General features: G+C 42.8%; 2 protein-coding genes across 2 annotated transcripts in view; both read right to left on the reverse strand.

Moving 5' to 3' along the window:
• Window positions 1–16,508, reverse strand: part of LOC311320293 (inactive dipeptidyl peptidase 10-like) — a gene marked incomplete at both ends in the record, with an annotated part of 117,080 nt that overhangs the window by 64,862 nt on the left and 35,710 nt on the right. The gene's annotated exons all lie outside the window — the stretch shown is intronic.
• On the reverse strand, window positions 6,942–8,735 carry LOC311319892 (desmin-like; the record flags this gene model as incomplete). The annotated part of the gene is made up of 1 exon (XM_084451522.1): window positions 6,942–8,735. One exon carries the CDS (start codon window positions 8,733–8,735, stop codon window positions 6,942–6,944), a length of 1,794 nt encoding a protein of 597 aa, XP_084307648.1.

A 16,508-nucleotide genomic window follows, 5' to 3' on the forward strand; every position in this document is an offset into this window, starting at 1 on the left:
CGGGTGCGTTCAAATTCAGCGAACATAGCGAACGTTTGCGAACTATTTTCCGTTAGCTTTGTGTTCGCCGCAAACGTTTGCTAACAGAAGCTAACAGTCTGGAGAGGTAGTTCGCCAGTAACGGAACGAGACAATGGACCCAGGCCTACTGGAGATGTGCTTCCATGGGGATTGTTGCTTATGCGAACTATTTGGAACGTTCATTAAAAACTGTTCAAATGTGACCGTTTGGAGAAAACGTTTGCAACGAACATTCGCCTCTGTTAGCTGAATTTGAACGCAGCCCTCGTCTGGCCAACCGGGGGAACGCAAACCTTGTGCACTTGTGACAGGCGAGGTAGGGATGCACAGTGTGTGAACACCACATCTGAGACCGCATTATTCGCTTTTTTTTCCTAGTTTGTAAATTGCTTGAATGATGCGGCAGTATTTAGCTACTTCAGTGAACACATGCTGGTCCATGGCCAGCTGATTCTAACTAGGCTATTACAAGATTCAATAGTTTCTTTTTCTCTTTTTTTTATATACATGTATTTCTGATTTGGTCCCATTTTCACCTGTTGTGGTAGCCAATCACTCCAGACCTCTTGTCCAATAATTGTCCCCTTGTAATAATTGTCCGCTTGTCCAATACTTGCCCCTCTGGGAATCCGGCCATTCTTGAATCTACCGAGACCAGTGTGCGAAAAGCGCTCCCCAAAATTCAAGAGTTTGATTGTCCTGTATTGATACAGGATGTGCAGTGTGGTGAAATACATCCTTGTGGGCTCCCTTGTCATTGGTCTGTTTGGAATAAAATATCTATACTCTATCTGAAAGTGAAAAAGGGTATTGTACTCAGTCATACGTGGGCCTAAAAACATCATCCTCATCATCTTACTTCACCTTATTGCCACTGGGTGACAACTCTAACCTGAGGTACTGGAACAGTGAGCTGGGTGATTTGTTGCGCTACAGTGTAAATACAGCATTGCAGCACTCCAATCTATCACTGTCACACTCCATTACCCAGCAGGCTGTGCAACCGCCCACCTTGAACTCTTCTCACTGGCTGGATCTGCAGAGGAGAAAACTCTTTTCTTTTTCCTACTGTGCAGAGCTAATGGTTGTCAGCGGAGTGAAGTGATCGTCGTAGACTGAACAGGACTGGGATTCAATCAGAGCCGCACTGTGGTATTTAAGTCTTTCGCAATATGTGAATTGTTTAGCGGTAAAATGAAAACCCACTACCACTTCCATAAAGCCTCCGCATGTACTATAGCAGCCCAGATAGCAAGTGGATGTGTAATAATTCTGTGCCATATATGGGCCGTAGCTAAGCCACAAGGGCCAGATCTGGGCTGAGTTTCCCAGAGTCATCGTAGCGCTACGTTCATCGTAGCGCTATGATGAACGCCATAGCTTACGATGAACGTAGCGCTACGATGCCTTTGGGAAACTTAGCCCTGGCCTGTATATGGCCCAGATCCGCTTGCTATCTGGGAGGTAAATACAATTACATGATGTCTCCTGTCTACTGCTTCTTAGATATCATATCAACATATTGGTTTTATTACTATGAGAGTGGGAGTGCAAGCAACATTGGGAAAGCAAGCGCTATTTGCTACCTTGCTTATACAATTTGCAAGGGAACTGGGCGGAAGGCTATGAGAGGGGATGTTGAATTGGCAGATTGCAATATGCTAATAAACATCCCAGGCTCTGAATTTGAAGGACAAGAAATCAACCAAGCTAAATCAGAACCACTTAACATTTCCATAAAAGTAGAGGGGATTGCTTGGCTTCACTGCCTATTCAAGACACGGGATATTCAACAGAAAAAGCAGTAGGAGAGAGTCTTTTGTTGCATAAAGGGGCACCTAAGTTTTGCTTGAGAAAATTGTAATTTTTTCTACTGAACTCAAAGGTAGAACATGTGGTGCTATGGGCTCATTATTCATTCTAAGCAAGAATGGAGTCATGCATGATATTAATATGAGTACCCAGAAGCTGTCGCTGCAGCAAGAACTTCTAGGAACAAGCTATGGTATTTCTGGACACCAATGAAAATCCGGTCAGATTCTGAACAAGGAGGATGATTGGCTTGCACAGACAGAGGCCTGGGCGGGGAGGCTGATTGGCCTCTGATTGGTCACATGACCATAGCTTCCAGTCCTGCACTCATGCAAGCTGTTGGTAGATCTGGCACACAACGTGTGATTTGCTTTGACTTTCTTCCACGTTAACTCTCACTTTTTATACCCAAATGGCAACGTGTATTACCTAATGAGTTTTTCATGTAGTCCCGACTATATGCTCCTGATAAAATAATGTTTCAAATACAGCTGTATTTGAAAGAAAATGCACTGGCTCCGCCCCACTGCCCAAGTTTTGTGGCGCTTGATTTCAGACTAGCATACTATAGGCCTACCACTGCCTGGAAGTTTTATCACCATCCAGGATAACACATTACCAATTCAGGAAGGGGTACAGAACAAGTCCTTCATGAACCATATTTCAGATTCATATATTCCATGAATATCCCTCGCTTACTGTATTTTGAGAGGTTCTTACATTCATCTCAATATGCGGTTTTAGCGACCCTGCTACAAGGTATGCTCTGTAGGCTCTGACACTTGCTCAGTCAGACTGAGTTTAACTCCACTCTCCCGCCTTTCGCAAAGTTTGGAAAATGTTCTCACTCTTGGCTTGACCTGATGAACTAGCCCAGACGCTCAGAAGACCCAGGCTTTCCTACTGCAGTAATGAGCATGGTGGAAACTGTAAAATGAGAGAGGAGCCAAGGTGAGAAGCAGAGGTGTACGATAACCCAGAGATGTATTCTATCAATGCTACTCTAACTAGGCCCAGCTGTGTGCATGGCTGATGTGCTACTGGCTTGGTACTGAAGGCTGTATGTTTTGAGGCCCTTATCGGAGAAGCACAGCTTGCCTTCAGCATAAAGATTGTGGACGGGTTTGACAGGAGGGTGAAACCAGCCTGCACATCAGGATGTTCAGAGGGGTGCAGATGGGCACCGATGTGTTACCCACATTGCAATCCACACAAATGTGAAATATTGCTCTCTTTGAAATATGGCCCTGCTCCATCTGCACCTGATTGGGTATTATCCTCATGCATGCCTGCAGTAAATGATCCTCGCAGTATTCACACCCTTGATAAAGATGAACAGAAAAACTGTATAAAATAAAGTATACAAGTACTGGGGTATGTTTTACTCCAAAAATACAGGAAATTCAAAACCTACAATATTAACACTGTTGAAATACATATTTAGTTTTATTATTAATATGTTTGTTCCAGAAAACACCTGAATCACAATTAATCACATTCCTAACTACTTTAGGCACAAATTCCAAAATGCCTATTGCCTTAATAATAATTCATTCAATTGGGGTTATCAAAAGTGAGATGAACACAACTAAGAGAGGTGAACAAATTGAGTTCAGCAATGAAGCAGTGATGTTATCTCATATCAATTAATCATCTTTAAATCTAGTTTTATAAATGTTTTATGTTTTAATTAAAATAAACAATAAAAAGGGATGGAAGATGTTTGTTTCACACAAAGAAAATGGCCAAACTGGTCTCCCCCGAGTGAAAATGGGCAGCGGCCTTGCGTGATGCATCAGGTTGATGCCTCAGCACCAAGAGTGTTTGAGAACACATTTCTCTCATTACCATACTGACATTCAGGACTTGACTTTGAAAATGTCACCCATGGCAGACACCAATTTATCAAAGTTGCCAACATCTGAACAACCGGCCCATTTTAACCTTGAGCTGTGGACATTAGAGCAGGGATGTGACATTTCAGGACAGGAAATTATATTCAGATGTCTTTGAAAATGTATGATGATGGTACAGTAGCATCTCTCTCCACACATAGATCAGACGCCCAGCAATCAGACTTCGCCATGGTTAAATGTCCTCTTCCTGCTACGTGGATCACTGACATTAGACAGCTTGCCAAAAAGCTCTGCAGACTCAGCTAAAGTTCAGCTTGTGTAAATTATATGTTAGACTACTCTAATAAAAATCTAATACCTGATTATTACTTTATGCTCAATAAAATCTGCACTACACACATAGCTACTGCACTATCCTTACAGTAGCACATACTGTGCTCCCTCCCTTTATATGGTTTTGAATTGCTTATTTTTCAGCAAGCTTTTTATGATTCTAGTACCCATTTATCTCAAACACAAGTATCATACACCTACTCCCAGTGTCCAGTATTTGAAGCAGTGGATGTTCATTCTGATATTTCTCTTCAAAGAGAAACACATGGACAGGCTTCATTGAGGCCGCAATGCATCATGTCCAATGCTTTACAATTACTGTACAAGCACACATACAGTAACGACGGTGCACACCTTAATACAGCTTCATGCAGTCCTATAATGACAGGAAATGAGATCATTACAGACCAGATGTCCCAGCTATCTGTGTGGAGGTAAAACAATTTTCCTTTTCAATGTTGCCAGAACATTCTATTTCCATTCATCACATCTCCTCCCTCCTCAGCATCTGTTGTCCTGAGGGACGGTAGGTGAGGGTGTAGCAGACATGCTCCGGAGTGGCAGTTAAAGACGTGACGGGGAATATGACAGGGAGGGACAGCGCGTCGGCTTGCCAGGTGGCTCATCTCATTACTTCAGCCACCCTGACAACAGCGGGATCATAATTAATCTTCACTGAGCCACGTGGCCGTCTTTCTGACAGGCTAAATGATCGGGCGGCAGAGGAGCGGAGAACAATGTTTACCGAAGCGGCTCTACAATGGAATTCGGTGGCGTTTAACGGCAGCACTGCAGAGAAGAGCTCACTGTGGACTGACAGCTAACCTCACGTTACCAGGCTTTCCTCGAGGGTGGAAGGCCTGGTTTCCAATCACCATCAGATTCAGATCCTGTCTAGAGCCCGCCTCTCCAAAACTGTCATCCGGTACTGTCTGGCTACTATCATCCGGTTTTATATCAGATTGCATCCGGTTATTATGTCAGCCATAACATTGTGTAATAGTCAGGTTCATACTTAGATGACATGGAGCTGTGAGGTCATCACATACTGCATAATTGCATAGTTATGCAATAGCATAATTGTTGGTTAATTCACAGAATATTAACCGTCAAACATAAACTACAGTACTGTATGTACAAGTGGGAAACATTGCTAATTAAATGTTTATTTTGGGCTTTTCACTGTTTGGGATGTAAAGGTGGAATTTGTGCTGAACCTACTGTACAATAACAAAATAACACCTTTCTGCTCACGTTTTGTGCTATGAATCATTGTAAAGAGCATAAGTGCAATAATGGGCCAGGATTGGATGCTGCTGATATCTTTCTGAAATTCTTAAATCTTCCCCATTAAATTGAATGGAGAGGCTTCATGTTGTCTGAGGTACAGTGGGGACGGATGGACACAAACCGACCAGGAGATGAATTATCATCCATGAGGTCAGTTATGAAGGTACTGTATGTTCTAGGCTTTCCATTACTGCTTTCAACCATGGATGTGAAACAGGACATGGTGGTGCATAACCGCTTGGCTCCACCGCGTCCGTGACGGTCAACTGTCAGCGTCCATCAAAAATCGAGAAATGAACCTCGTCGATTCTCTAACGCCGGGCGCAGGCGTCGAACTCGACGCAATGGCTGCAGTGGAGCTGCTGTCATTAATTACAATGGATTAATTTCCTGAGCGTCTGATGGTCGAAGGTTGACGCAGACGCTGATGGACGCAGTGGAGCCAAGCCGTAAGTAGCCATTAAAACCATTGCTTGTAAGCTATAGTAGGTTAAAGGTTAAAGCCTGCAGCACATACTGTACCTACTGTAGCCAACCTAGCCAGTCAGCAATACAGCTCTAATCTGTAAAAACTCTTGTTATGCGTTGAGGGAGTTGAAAACCAAGCAAGCCCTTTCCGAAGGCTTCATGAATTCCAAAAAGACAAGAAGATGGATGGGTAGAGGTTCCAGCACACAGTGCAGTCATAAACCACAAATCGTTCACAAACATACTGTATTTATCTTTTGTTGTTTACTTTTATTCCCCAAATGGATGTTAAATCGTAAAAATCGTGCCAGTTGTTAATTTACAGACCATCAAGCTCACATCAAAATCACAGCCCACAGATGGGCAGGTCCATCATAGTCCAGCTGGTACATTTTGAATACTGTAGGTGTGCACTATTCTGATATAGCATCCTTCCACCTCTTAGATTTCCATATGGAACTGAACATACTCTAGATGTCATTGGTCAGTGGTCAACAAAAGTCTATCTTTAGTTCAAGTGACGTTGTAGTCTCTCTGATGTAACTCAAGTCAGTAGTAATTTACAGAGCCAATCAATTGTTACAAAGTTACAAAGACTATGTATGAACACTATTGTTTTGAGCCGTAATTAAGACCAGTCTGTGTTTACTTACATTATCACAGAAAAACTTTTTTTTTCAAACAATGAGTCACCCAGAAGCCCCACACTCTAACAAGATTTCTGCCTTTCTGCTTCTCAGAGATTATAGTGCTTTAGTAGTCATATGCACATCACCATAATCATATCTGTCACTCTAAACATATGTTAATAGCTCCTGTCTCCATTATCTCTAATTATTAGAGAGAGAGACTCTATGAAGATGGTTCCATCAAACACACACACACACACATACACACAGATACACACACTGAAATGAAATCATGGAAAGTCATTGTGTTTTTCATTGCTGAGAAGTTTATTCGATGCTTGTGGATAGCACAACACACATAGCGTAGGTTTGGAAAAGTGCTGAAAGGTCAAAAGGCAATGCACAAGGTTAAGAGAGGCTTTACTCAATGTCATGTGTAGGGTAAAAGGTCAGAAATAGGTTGTCATTATAAAGCTGTGGGAGCAGGTTGGGGGAAGTTGAAGCGTGAGCAGAGGTCACAGGTCCTTCGGGCCTAGTCGGACTCTGCGTCATCGGCCGCACCAGTGATGGTGAAGGTTTGCTCCAACATGTCTCGCTCCAGAATATCCTCTTCAGTTCTGATGGTTCTGATGAGCATGGTCTTCCTCTCGGTCACCTCCACCGCCTGCTCCTCATACTCAGTGACGATGGCACCACCGTTTGTTACGCCATTGCTACCTGTTGTGTCGCTTCCATCAGCTCCGTTGCTAAAACCTGCACCATTGCTTCCCGCTGTGCCCTTGCTACCTCCACCATTTCCATCTACCATAAGGCTACCCCCACCATTACCAGAGGCACCCTTACAACCCACCCCATTGCTACCTACCTGTACTCCATTGCTACCTACTCCATTGCTACCAACTCCATTGCTACCTGCACAACTTGCACTTATACTACTACCCATACCTCCACTCAGGCCTCCATCCAAGCCCCTAGCCCTACCTCCAGCACTTCCTACAGCTGTGCTCACACTCACACTAGTACTAACGGCACTCATGCTGCTGCTCATCAGTGACAAGCTTTGCACCATGCCGGTGAGCCTGGAGTCCTCGCCCTCAATCAGCTTCCTGTAGGTTGTGATTTCTATCTCGAGAGACATCTTGACATTCAGAAGCTCCTGGTACTCACGCATAAGTAGAGCAATTTTTGTCTTAGTGGTCTGCAGCTCAAGCTTCAGAGCCTCAATTCTAGCCTCAAGCTCTTCCAGTTCTCTCTTGTGCCTTTCTTGGAGCTCGCGGATCTGGGCATTGAGGGCGTCATTTTTGGTCCTCTGAGCCTCCAGTTCACGCTCCTTGTTCTGGATATCCCTTTTGGCGCTAGTAATTTCTTCTCTCACGCTTCGAACCTTCTCCACGCTTTTTGATGACTTGTTGGTTAGGTCTTCAAACTTTGAACTATACCAGGTGTCCATCTCCTGTAAATTTTTGGCTGCGATGTCATCATACTGAGCTTGGATTTGTTTGAGAGCTGCGGAGAGGTCAGGGAGAGAAAAGGCACTCTGGGTAGTAACCTGGGCAGAGTAGATCTGCCTCATCAACTCTTCGATTTCCTGTTTCTGGACCCTCTGCAGGAACTCGATCTCCGCCTCCAACTGCTCCAGCTGTTTCTCCAAAGCGATGCGCGCAGAGGTGGCCGCATCCACATCCGGACGGAATGCTTCTAGGTCCATTTCGGCCTGCTTTCTCTGCTCCAGTGCTTCCTCGTATTTGACCTTTAACATCTCTAGTTGCCCAGCCATGGCATCCTTACCAGCTACGGCTAAGTCTCTCTGGACCTTCATTTGATCTGCAATCCTGGTCAGTTCCTTCAGCTGCTCTTCGTACAGCCTGCGCAGGCCAGAGGGCTTCAGGAACCTGCTCTTCAAGGCCTCAATCTCGGACTCCAGCAGGCTATTGCGCTGCTCCAGGGACCTGACCTTCTCAATGTAAGCAGCCAGTCTGTCATTGAGCAAAACCATCTCCTTGCGCTCGCTGCTTCGTGTGCTCAGGAACTCTTGGTTTTCGGCAGAAGCAGCGTCCAGGTCAATTTGAGCCCCCATTCCGTAACCAACACACAGAGCACCAGAATTTCCGCCGGCCATGGTGAGTTTGCGGGTAGATGAGATGGTCCTCCGGCCTCTGCTCCCAGCACGCACACCACTGGCTGCAGTGGCAGAGTAGCTGGAAGATCGGAGGTGAACACCTCTTCGAATGGGCGATGGGCTGGACACCCTGATCTGTACAGCCATGCTGCTGGCGCCCTCAAAGTGGCGGCGGTAAGAGGAAATTCGCTCCGGACTGTGACTCATGATGCCGACGACTCTGGTCTAAGCTCTGGTAAAATCTTTACTTTCGGACCTGTGGCTGGCTTTGCACTATTGCTCTCCAACGTCCATCCCCAGGCTTTTATACCCAGGCAGTGTGAGGCCGGCTCACTCCTACACATGACAAAACACCCCTGGAATCTTTAACCTCTTCATCACAAAGGGCGAGTCCTGCCATGCAGACATCTGGCAGGAACCTGTGAAAAGTTGCGATAGCACTACTGTATGAAAGTGTAATCCTGTAAGACCACAGAAGGTAACACATACTGCAAATGCACTGTACTTAATGAGCATGGGTCAATGTGCCGTACTTAATGAGCATGGATTCCCCTTGGCAAACAATGGGTCAATCATTTCATGTTCCCTCTTGAAAAGTAAAAACCATAGAAGTGAGGTCTTCAGATAAATAATGCACAGCTGACCTTGATGTCATGAATATTATATGTCTCATGCAGAGGCATATTTTAGGGTGTTTCTTTCATCTCTGTAGACATTGATTGATAGAATGGAAGATTATGTCAATTTCCTTAAGACTGTAGATATGTGGAATGTAGGATCTGTAGGATATCTTAGTGATGTGAAGTATGCAAACTGCATTCATCTCCTAATGAAATTGCATTACGTCACTCACATATGACAGACACATGTTTATGCAGGAAGGATACTTGTTAAATGATGAGGGAAAGAATCATATCCATGTATTCATTCTTATACTTGCATTCTACATGGCAGAGTTGAAATAATCATACTGAGCCATGAATATGTGGAATCCTCCATGTCTGCATTTAACTTGGATGTACCTGCATTTAGATTTTGGATTGGGTGAACCGCAATCAGACAAGTCATGTGACTGTGCTCATGTGTACCGTAGTACATAAGCGTAATATTGTTCCGTGTTCACATACTGCTGTGAAGGCTGCTCATTTGGCAGGGCATTAGACACGTCTGTCTTAGATGACATCGGAACCTGCTTAGAAACTCTAGAGTCTACGTGACAAACTCATATAGAGATGTAGTGATTATTGGATAGCCTATGGTTATTAGATACGCTACCTCACTCCCATACATCAAGTTTCTGCATGGTGGAGACTTGTTTCTTTCTGAAATTGAACTTCAGCTGCTAATTTTTCTATTTTTACTCAATCCAGTCACCAAAGAAAAACATGCACAGTATGTATATGCCTTTACTTCTACTGTGAATAGAAAACACATTGTGTTCACAAGGCAGTGATTAAGTCCACCCTGACCTTGCAAGCTCACATTCAGTTTGGCAACTCTCAAGAGAAATTGTGCCTGTCTAATCAGCATCCTGTTTAGTTGATTATGAAATCAAAATCATAACAATGGCACTGCCCTTGAGGAGGCTGGTGTATATGTTGAAAAGCAGCACTTGAATGGTAAATGGGATTCCGATCAAATTTTATACGATTTTTTATTTTGAATTTTATACGATTTTTGATTACATAAAAGATCCCATTCTTGCATGTTTCAATTATTCATTTGAGATTGGTGAAGTGACTGGAACCCAGCAGGAGATTTAAAACAAGGGGCAAATGGTCAAAACAAAGACCCAATTGAATTAAAAAATTGGAGACCTCTAACTTTACTGTGCTGTGATAATATAATTCTATCTAAATGTATTGCCTCTAGAATTTAAAAAGTCCTTCATGATATTGTTGATAAAGACCAAAATGTATTTATTGAGGGTAGATTCATTGGCGATAGCATAAGACATCTTTTGGAAATTATTGAAATATATGAGAAAAACAAAAAAACAGGTTTAATCTTTGTAGCTGATTTTGAAAGTTTTTTGACTGTGAAATGGAAGTACATCTATAAATGTTTGGAATTTGTAAATGTTGGTAGGTCTTTGATAAGCTGGGTCAAAGTGCTATATTACAATCCACTAAGTAAAACCATTAACAGTGGACATGTATCTCAGGGGGAGTTAGACAGGGTTGTCCCCTATCCCCATATTTAATAATATGAATGCAGGCCTGTAGCCAGCCTTGTGGAGGGTGGGGGGGGGTGTCGTTTTTTCTCAAAAGTGGACCGTATCGTTTTGATTTGTTGACGGGGGGACGGGGCACGGGGGGTTTAAAACAGGTTATTTTGATTCTTGGGCGATTTGTTTACAGGGGGGGGGGGGGTAGTGCGGACCTTTTGTCTTAAATTCTGGACCCTTGGTCTTAAATTCTGGACCTTTGTTCGTGAGGGGGGGGTCGTTCGATCCACCCGATCCCCCCCCCCTCGCTTTATGCAGATGATAAAGAAGAAAAAAGCTTGCACACTGCAGGGCTCCTTTTTCAATATTTATTGCAACACAAAAAGTGCTGGTGACGTTTCGAGCTCTGCTTTATGCAGATGACACAATTTTCTTTCTGTCTCCTAAAGAAAATATTTGAATGCCCTCCTTAATGATTAAGATTTTTTTGCTATGTCTGGTTTGAAGCCAAATTATGACAAATGTATTACTTTGGGATTAGGTTCTCTACATGATTCTACTTTCATGCAAGTCGACACTCATATGGGCAGGTGGACCAATATAAGTACTGAGAATTCATATTCCAAAACAGATTGATGAACTAGTAAAAACAAACTTTGAACGGAAGCTTAAAAAATGGAGAAGGTCTTATGTCCATGGAAATCAACAGCATTACAGTATCTCTGTTTGGCAAAGTCACCCTTGTTAATTCATTGTAATGGTAAATGGTAAATGGACTGCACTTATATAGTGCTTTTCCACCTTAGCGGCACTGGCCTCTCATTCACCCATACGGTAGCTGCCATGCAAGGTGCTAACCTGCTCATTGGGAGCAATTTGAGGTTAGGTGTCTTGCTCAAGGACACTTCGACAGGTGGACAGTCGGAGCTGGGATTCGAACCACCGACCCTTCGATCACTGAACGACCCGCTCTACCAACTGAGCTACAGCCGCCCCCATTGTGTACCTCTCAGTTCACATACTTGTTAATGTCTCTTGCATCACCTGATGAAGCCTTTTATAAAAGATATAATCATGTGGTCTTTACCTTTATATGGAATAACAAGCCAGAAAAAATCAAGCGGAAATATGTTCACAAGATATTAGGATTAAGGACTATTAAAAGATGGCTAGCATTACATTCAGTTTTGCTAACCATGAATTACTCACTAGTGTCCTTGTTTGTCCTTTTTGTAAAAATAAATAAATAAATAAATAAAATAAAAAGCAGCACTTGAATTAGAACTCCGTGGAGGGAAACAGAATGTGAGCTCATGAAATCAGGACTGCCTCACAAGGCCAGTGATTAGTGGATAACATTTACTCATGGTCTTTTTTGGCAGGCCCTCTGATATATTTATGCAGTTACTACTACGACATCCGTACATAATGTGTGATAGATGGTTCAAGGGTTCTCTCTTCAACTAGCATATAGACAAAGATGAGGATATGAATTATGTTCCATGACCGTGCTCCGAGCTGACCTCAAATGGACAGTGGTGCTGTGAGTAAAGCACCAGTGGCCCCTAACTGATCTATTACTGCCCTGCATGAACAGATGGGCACCACAACAAGCTCGTTAGTACCCACAACCCACAGGGGCGCCTGCAGCATCGTTGGGTCCTGATTGAGCTACGATCATGAATATTCATCCCCTTCTTTCTCTTTCACAGTGTGATGAAGGTTAGGACCATGGTGCTATCAAACATGTGGTTGAATATGGATCACACCTTCACTTTCTCCCTCATTCATCAATGGTTGTTTTTAAGCAGTGCAGCCACTTCTATTCATGACATGTGTCCACCCGTCCGTCCATCCGGACTATCTGTGTGTAAAGTAAGTAAGTACATTTTTATTTATATAGCACCCTTCGTAGCACAAGTGCACAGAGTGCTATACATTAGGAACATTTAAAAACATCAGAGTCCAATCCGGTACATACAAGTACATTGAATACATTAAAGAAAAAGAGTACAAATAAACACAGTGACATAAAAGAGGTCATGTCAGGGGAAAATAGGCAAGCTGAAAGGAGAGAGTGTGGCAGATAGAGACGGCCTTGCACTCGAAGGCTTGTCTGTATGTATGTGTCTTGTCTGTAAGTGAGTCTTTAGCTGCTCTTTAAAACTGTCCACAGACGCAGCAGCTCTCAAGTCCTGTGGGAGCGCGTTCCACAGTCTAGGAGCCACAGCCCCAAAAGTCCGATCTCCCTTCGTCTTTAGCCGCGTCCGAGGCACTGTCAGGAGCCCCTGGTCAGACGATCTCAAGTTCCAGCTGGAGGTGTGGTGGTGGATGAGGTCACAGTCTGTTCATAGCTTGAGATTTGCACCAAATAGGCCTACCATTGCACACCAGCAGAGGGCAGTAGAGACTGCTCATACAACTGCACTGCTTACTTCACCACTTGGGTGTTCTTTTTTAGTGTATCTTTCTGAGATCCAACTTAGGTGTACAGTACTTGTATGTTACAGAATGATTTTGAGGTTTTTCACTGGGGGTTAAGATTGAAAGCTACTGAAGTGTACTTTATAAATGCTTGGCATTACAAGACATCGTCTTGAATTTGGTCAAATATCAACACATTATCAGTTTCATCGATAGTAGCGGATTGAGGCTGCAGTGCAGAGAAACTCTTGGAATTCCTGAACCAGGTGTCACTTTTGCGATAGCCAATCAGCAATGAGGGTGGGACAATGAGGTGAATGTCCATTAGCCAGCCTGTCGCTCACTGTCCTCGGACCCGTTCTCAGAGACACAGGTGACCACGATGGGCTCAGTGTTGTGTCAGTCCACAGCTTCCCTATTTTGTTTGCTGTCCGGCATTTTAATCTGCTCTGCTGATTGCTTCTTGCCTTCCCTGACTGCCAGCTCCAAAGAACCCAATCGCAGAGCGGAGTTTTATGTCAGTGCAGCTAGAGACAGCTAGACAATCAACTGGACAGATTACACTAACACTGTCACATCAGAAGAGCAGTGGAAGCCTCCTGTGCAGAGATAGAGACACTGAACTACTTATTTCTGCTCCGGATTGACTGTCACTCATCCTCCATATTTCTTAGTGTATGTAGATAAATATGTTTTTACCAGAAACCTTATGTCCACTTCTAGGAGGTTTAGGTCACAGGATAAAATAAGACAATTCCTGCCTGACAAATGACTCCAAATAAATATTGTGTACTCAATCTCCACTACCATTTTAAATATGATTCCCAACAGTTTTTAGATATTAACCTTTTTTTCTTTATTTTTTCCTCGTGCCCTTATCAGTATATCAGAATAAAATTATTGCTTTAACAACCACCAGGGTGTTTTCTTTCATCTCTGGAGACATTGATTGATAGAATGGAAGATTATGTCCATTTCCTTAAGACTGTAGACATGTTGAATGTGGGATTTGTAGGATATCTCAGTGATGTGAAGGGTCACACTTTACAATAAGGGTCACAAAAAACATTAGTTAACTGTTAACTAATGCTTATTTAGGGTTACGTTAGGTTACTAATGTTAATTAATACCTTAGTTAAGGTTATGGTTAGGGTTAGGTGAGTTAACCTTAGTTAACATAAATAACATTAGTAAATGGTTAATAGAGACATTAGTTAACTGTTACTTAATGCTTAATAATGCATTAACTAATGCTTATTAATGTCCCTTATTGTAAAGTGTTACCATGTGAAGTATGCAAACTACATTCATCACCTAATGAAATTGCATTACGTCACTCACATATGACAGACACTTGTTTATGCAGGAAGGATACTAGTTAAATGATGAGGGAAAGAATCATATCCATGTATTCAATCTTATACTTGCATTCTACATGGCAGAGTTGAAATAATCATACTGAGCCATGAATATGTGGAATCCTCCATGTCTGCATTTAACTTGGATGTACCTGCATTTAGATTTTGGATTGGGTGAACCGCTACGGTAAAAATATACTCTTATTGGCTACTAAATGTTACAAAATAAAAAGCTATACCAACCCACTCCGATCTACACTACCTCAGGCTGTGCCTGCATGCATTTGAAAGAGCTCAAACTCACCAGTGCACTAAACCTGGTTCAGAGCACACTAAGCCTGGTTCAGAGCACACTAAGCCTGGTTCAGAGCACACTAAGCCTGGTTCAGAGCACACTAAGCCTGGTTCAGAGCAAGACAACCATGCTACAGCAGGAGAGGGAGAGAGGTCACCAGGCAACTGTGAATAAACCACTGCTCTCAATTACTGATGTTGACTTGATCAAAATGTTCACTTTAAGGATTCAAACAATATTTACAATGTAAGGCAAGGCTAATTTATTTGTATAGCACATTTCAGCAAGGCAATTCAAAGTGCTTTATATGAGACATTAAAAACATCAAGACAAAGTGAAAGAAAGACCTAAAAAGTCATATATAAAATGAAATGCAAAAGAAGACATTTAATACAAAATGCAGGAAAAATAAAACATGCATGTGCATACATGAATAAAAGTTACAGTGCAGTGTATGAATGAATAATTATTTGAATTAATAAAAAGCAGCGGCAAAAAGCAAAGTCTTCAGTCTTGATTTAAAAGAACTGAGAGTTGCAGCAGGCCTGCAGTTTTCTTGAATTGTGTTCCAGATATGTGGAGCATAAAAACTGAACGCTGCTTCTCCATGTTTTGTTTTAACTCTGGGGACAGAAAGCAGGCCTGTGCCAGACGACCTGAGAGGTCTGGATGTAAAAACATCGATAACATCACAGCTAAACTTGTTTATGTTTGGAGCTGTATCACTAAATATCCATGGAATGTACTAGTACTTTTTTTGCGCTGTACCTTTATTGTATTTTACTGTGTGTTGCTATGTTAGACAGGCTTTTATTTGACCCTCTTTTATTTGTGTTTTTACCTTTTATATTTTGGCGTGTTGTTCTACTATTCTCTTGCACTGTCACTTTTACTGTATTTTACTGTGTGTTGCTATGTGTGTGAAGCACTTTGTGATCCCTATCTGTGAAAGGTGCTATACAAATAAACTTATTATTATTATTATTATTATTATTACTTAATACAGTAAGTTGAAGGCCTTTGTTTTAGGTCTTGTTAGCTCTTGCTGTTTACTACAGTGTGTCTCCAAGTTTAGAAAGCCTTAGAGAGTTAGCTATGCTCAATATTTCATCACACAGCAATAACAGCACACACACTCACAGACGCACACACAAAATCTTATTGCAAAAAGCCAAACCTATTGTATGTATTAATAAATCAATAAAACTCCCTGCTCCCAGCTCACCTCACACAAACACTTAAAAACATTGATGTTCGACCGCCAAGAGAGCCCATTGTGAGTCATGGGTCCAAATAAATCAGCACTACAGTAATTACAGCGCAACGTCTGCGCCAGAATCAACCATCCTTAATGTTGTGGTAGTGATATGTTAGTTATCCTCCGTGGACTGAAGAGCCTGGCGCGGCGTCTGAATTAGTACCCAGCCTGTGTGCACAGAGACCGGGAGGAGGGCGTGAGGAGGCCTGGAGGAAGGAGACTACACAGCGAGACCCTGGTACCCAGGCTCAGTCTGAACACAAGGGAGGGAGGAGGGACAAAGCACACATGCTGTCTCTACTTCCCTCTCTGTACCACCCACTATCCACATCTCCTCACCCTCTCTCACCCCTGCGCTCTCTCCCTCTCTCTCTCCCTCTCTCTCCTTCTCTTTCTGCCACGCTCGCTCTCTCTCCCTCCCTCCCTCTCTCCCTCCCTCTCCCTCTCTCTCCTTCTCTTTCTACCACTCTCTCTATCC

The sequence above is a fragment of the Borostomias antarcticus genome (genome assembly GCF_949987555.1).
Source record: "Borostomias antarcticus genome assembly, chromosome: 17".
Lineage (NCBI taxonomy): Eukaryota > Metazoa > Chordata > Actinopteri > Stomiiformes > Stomiidae > Borostomias > Borostomias antarcticus.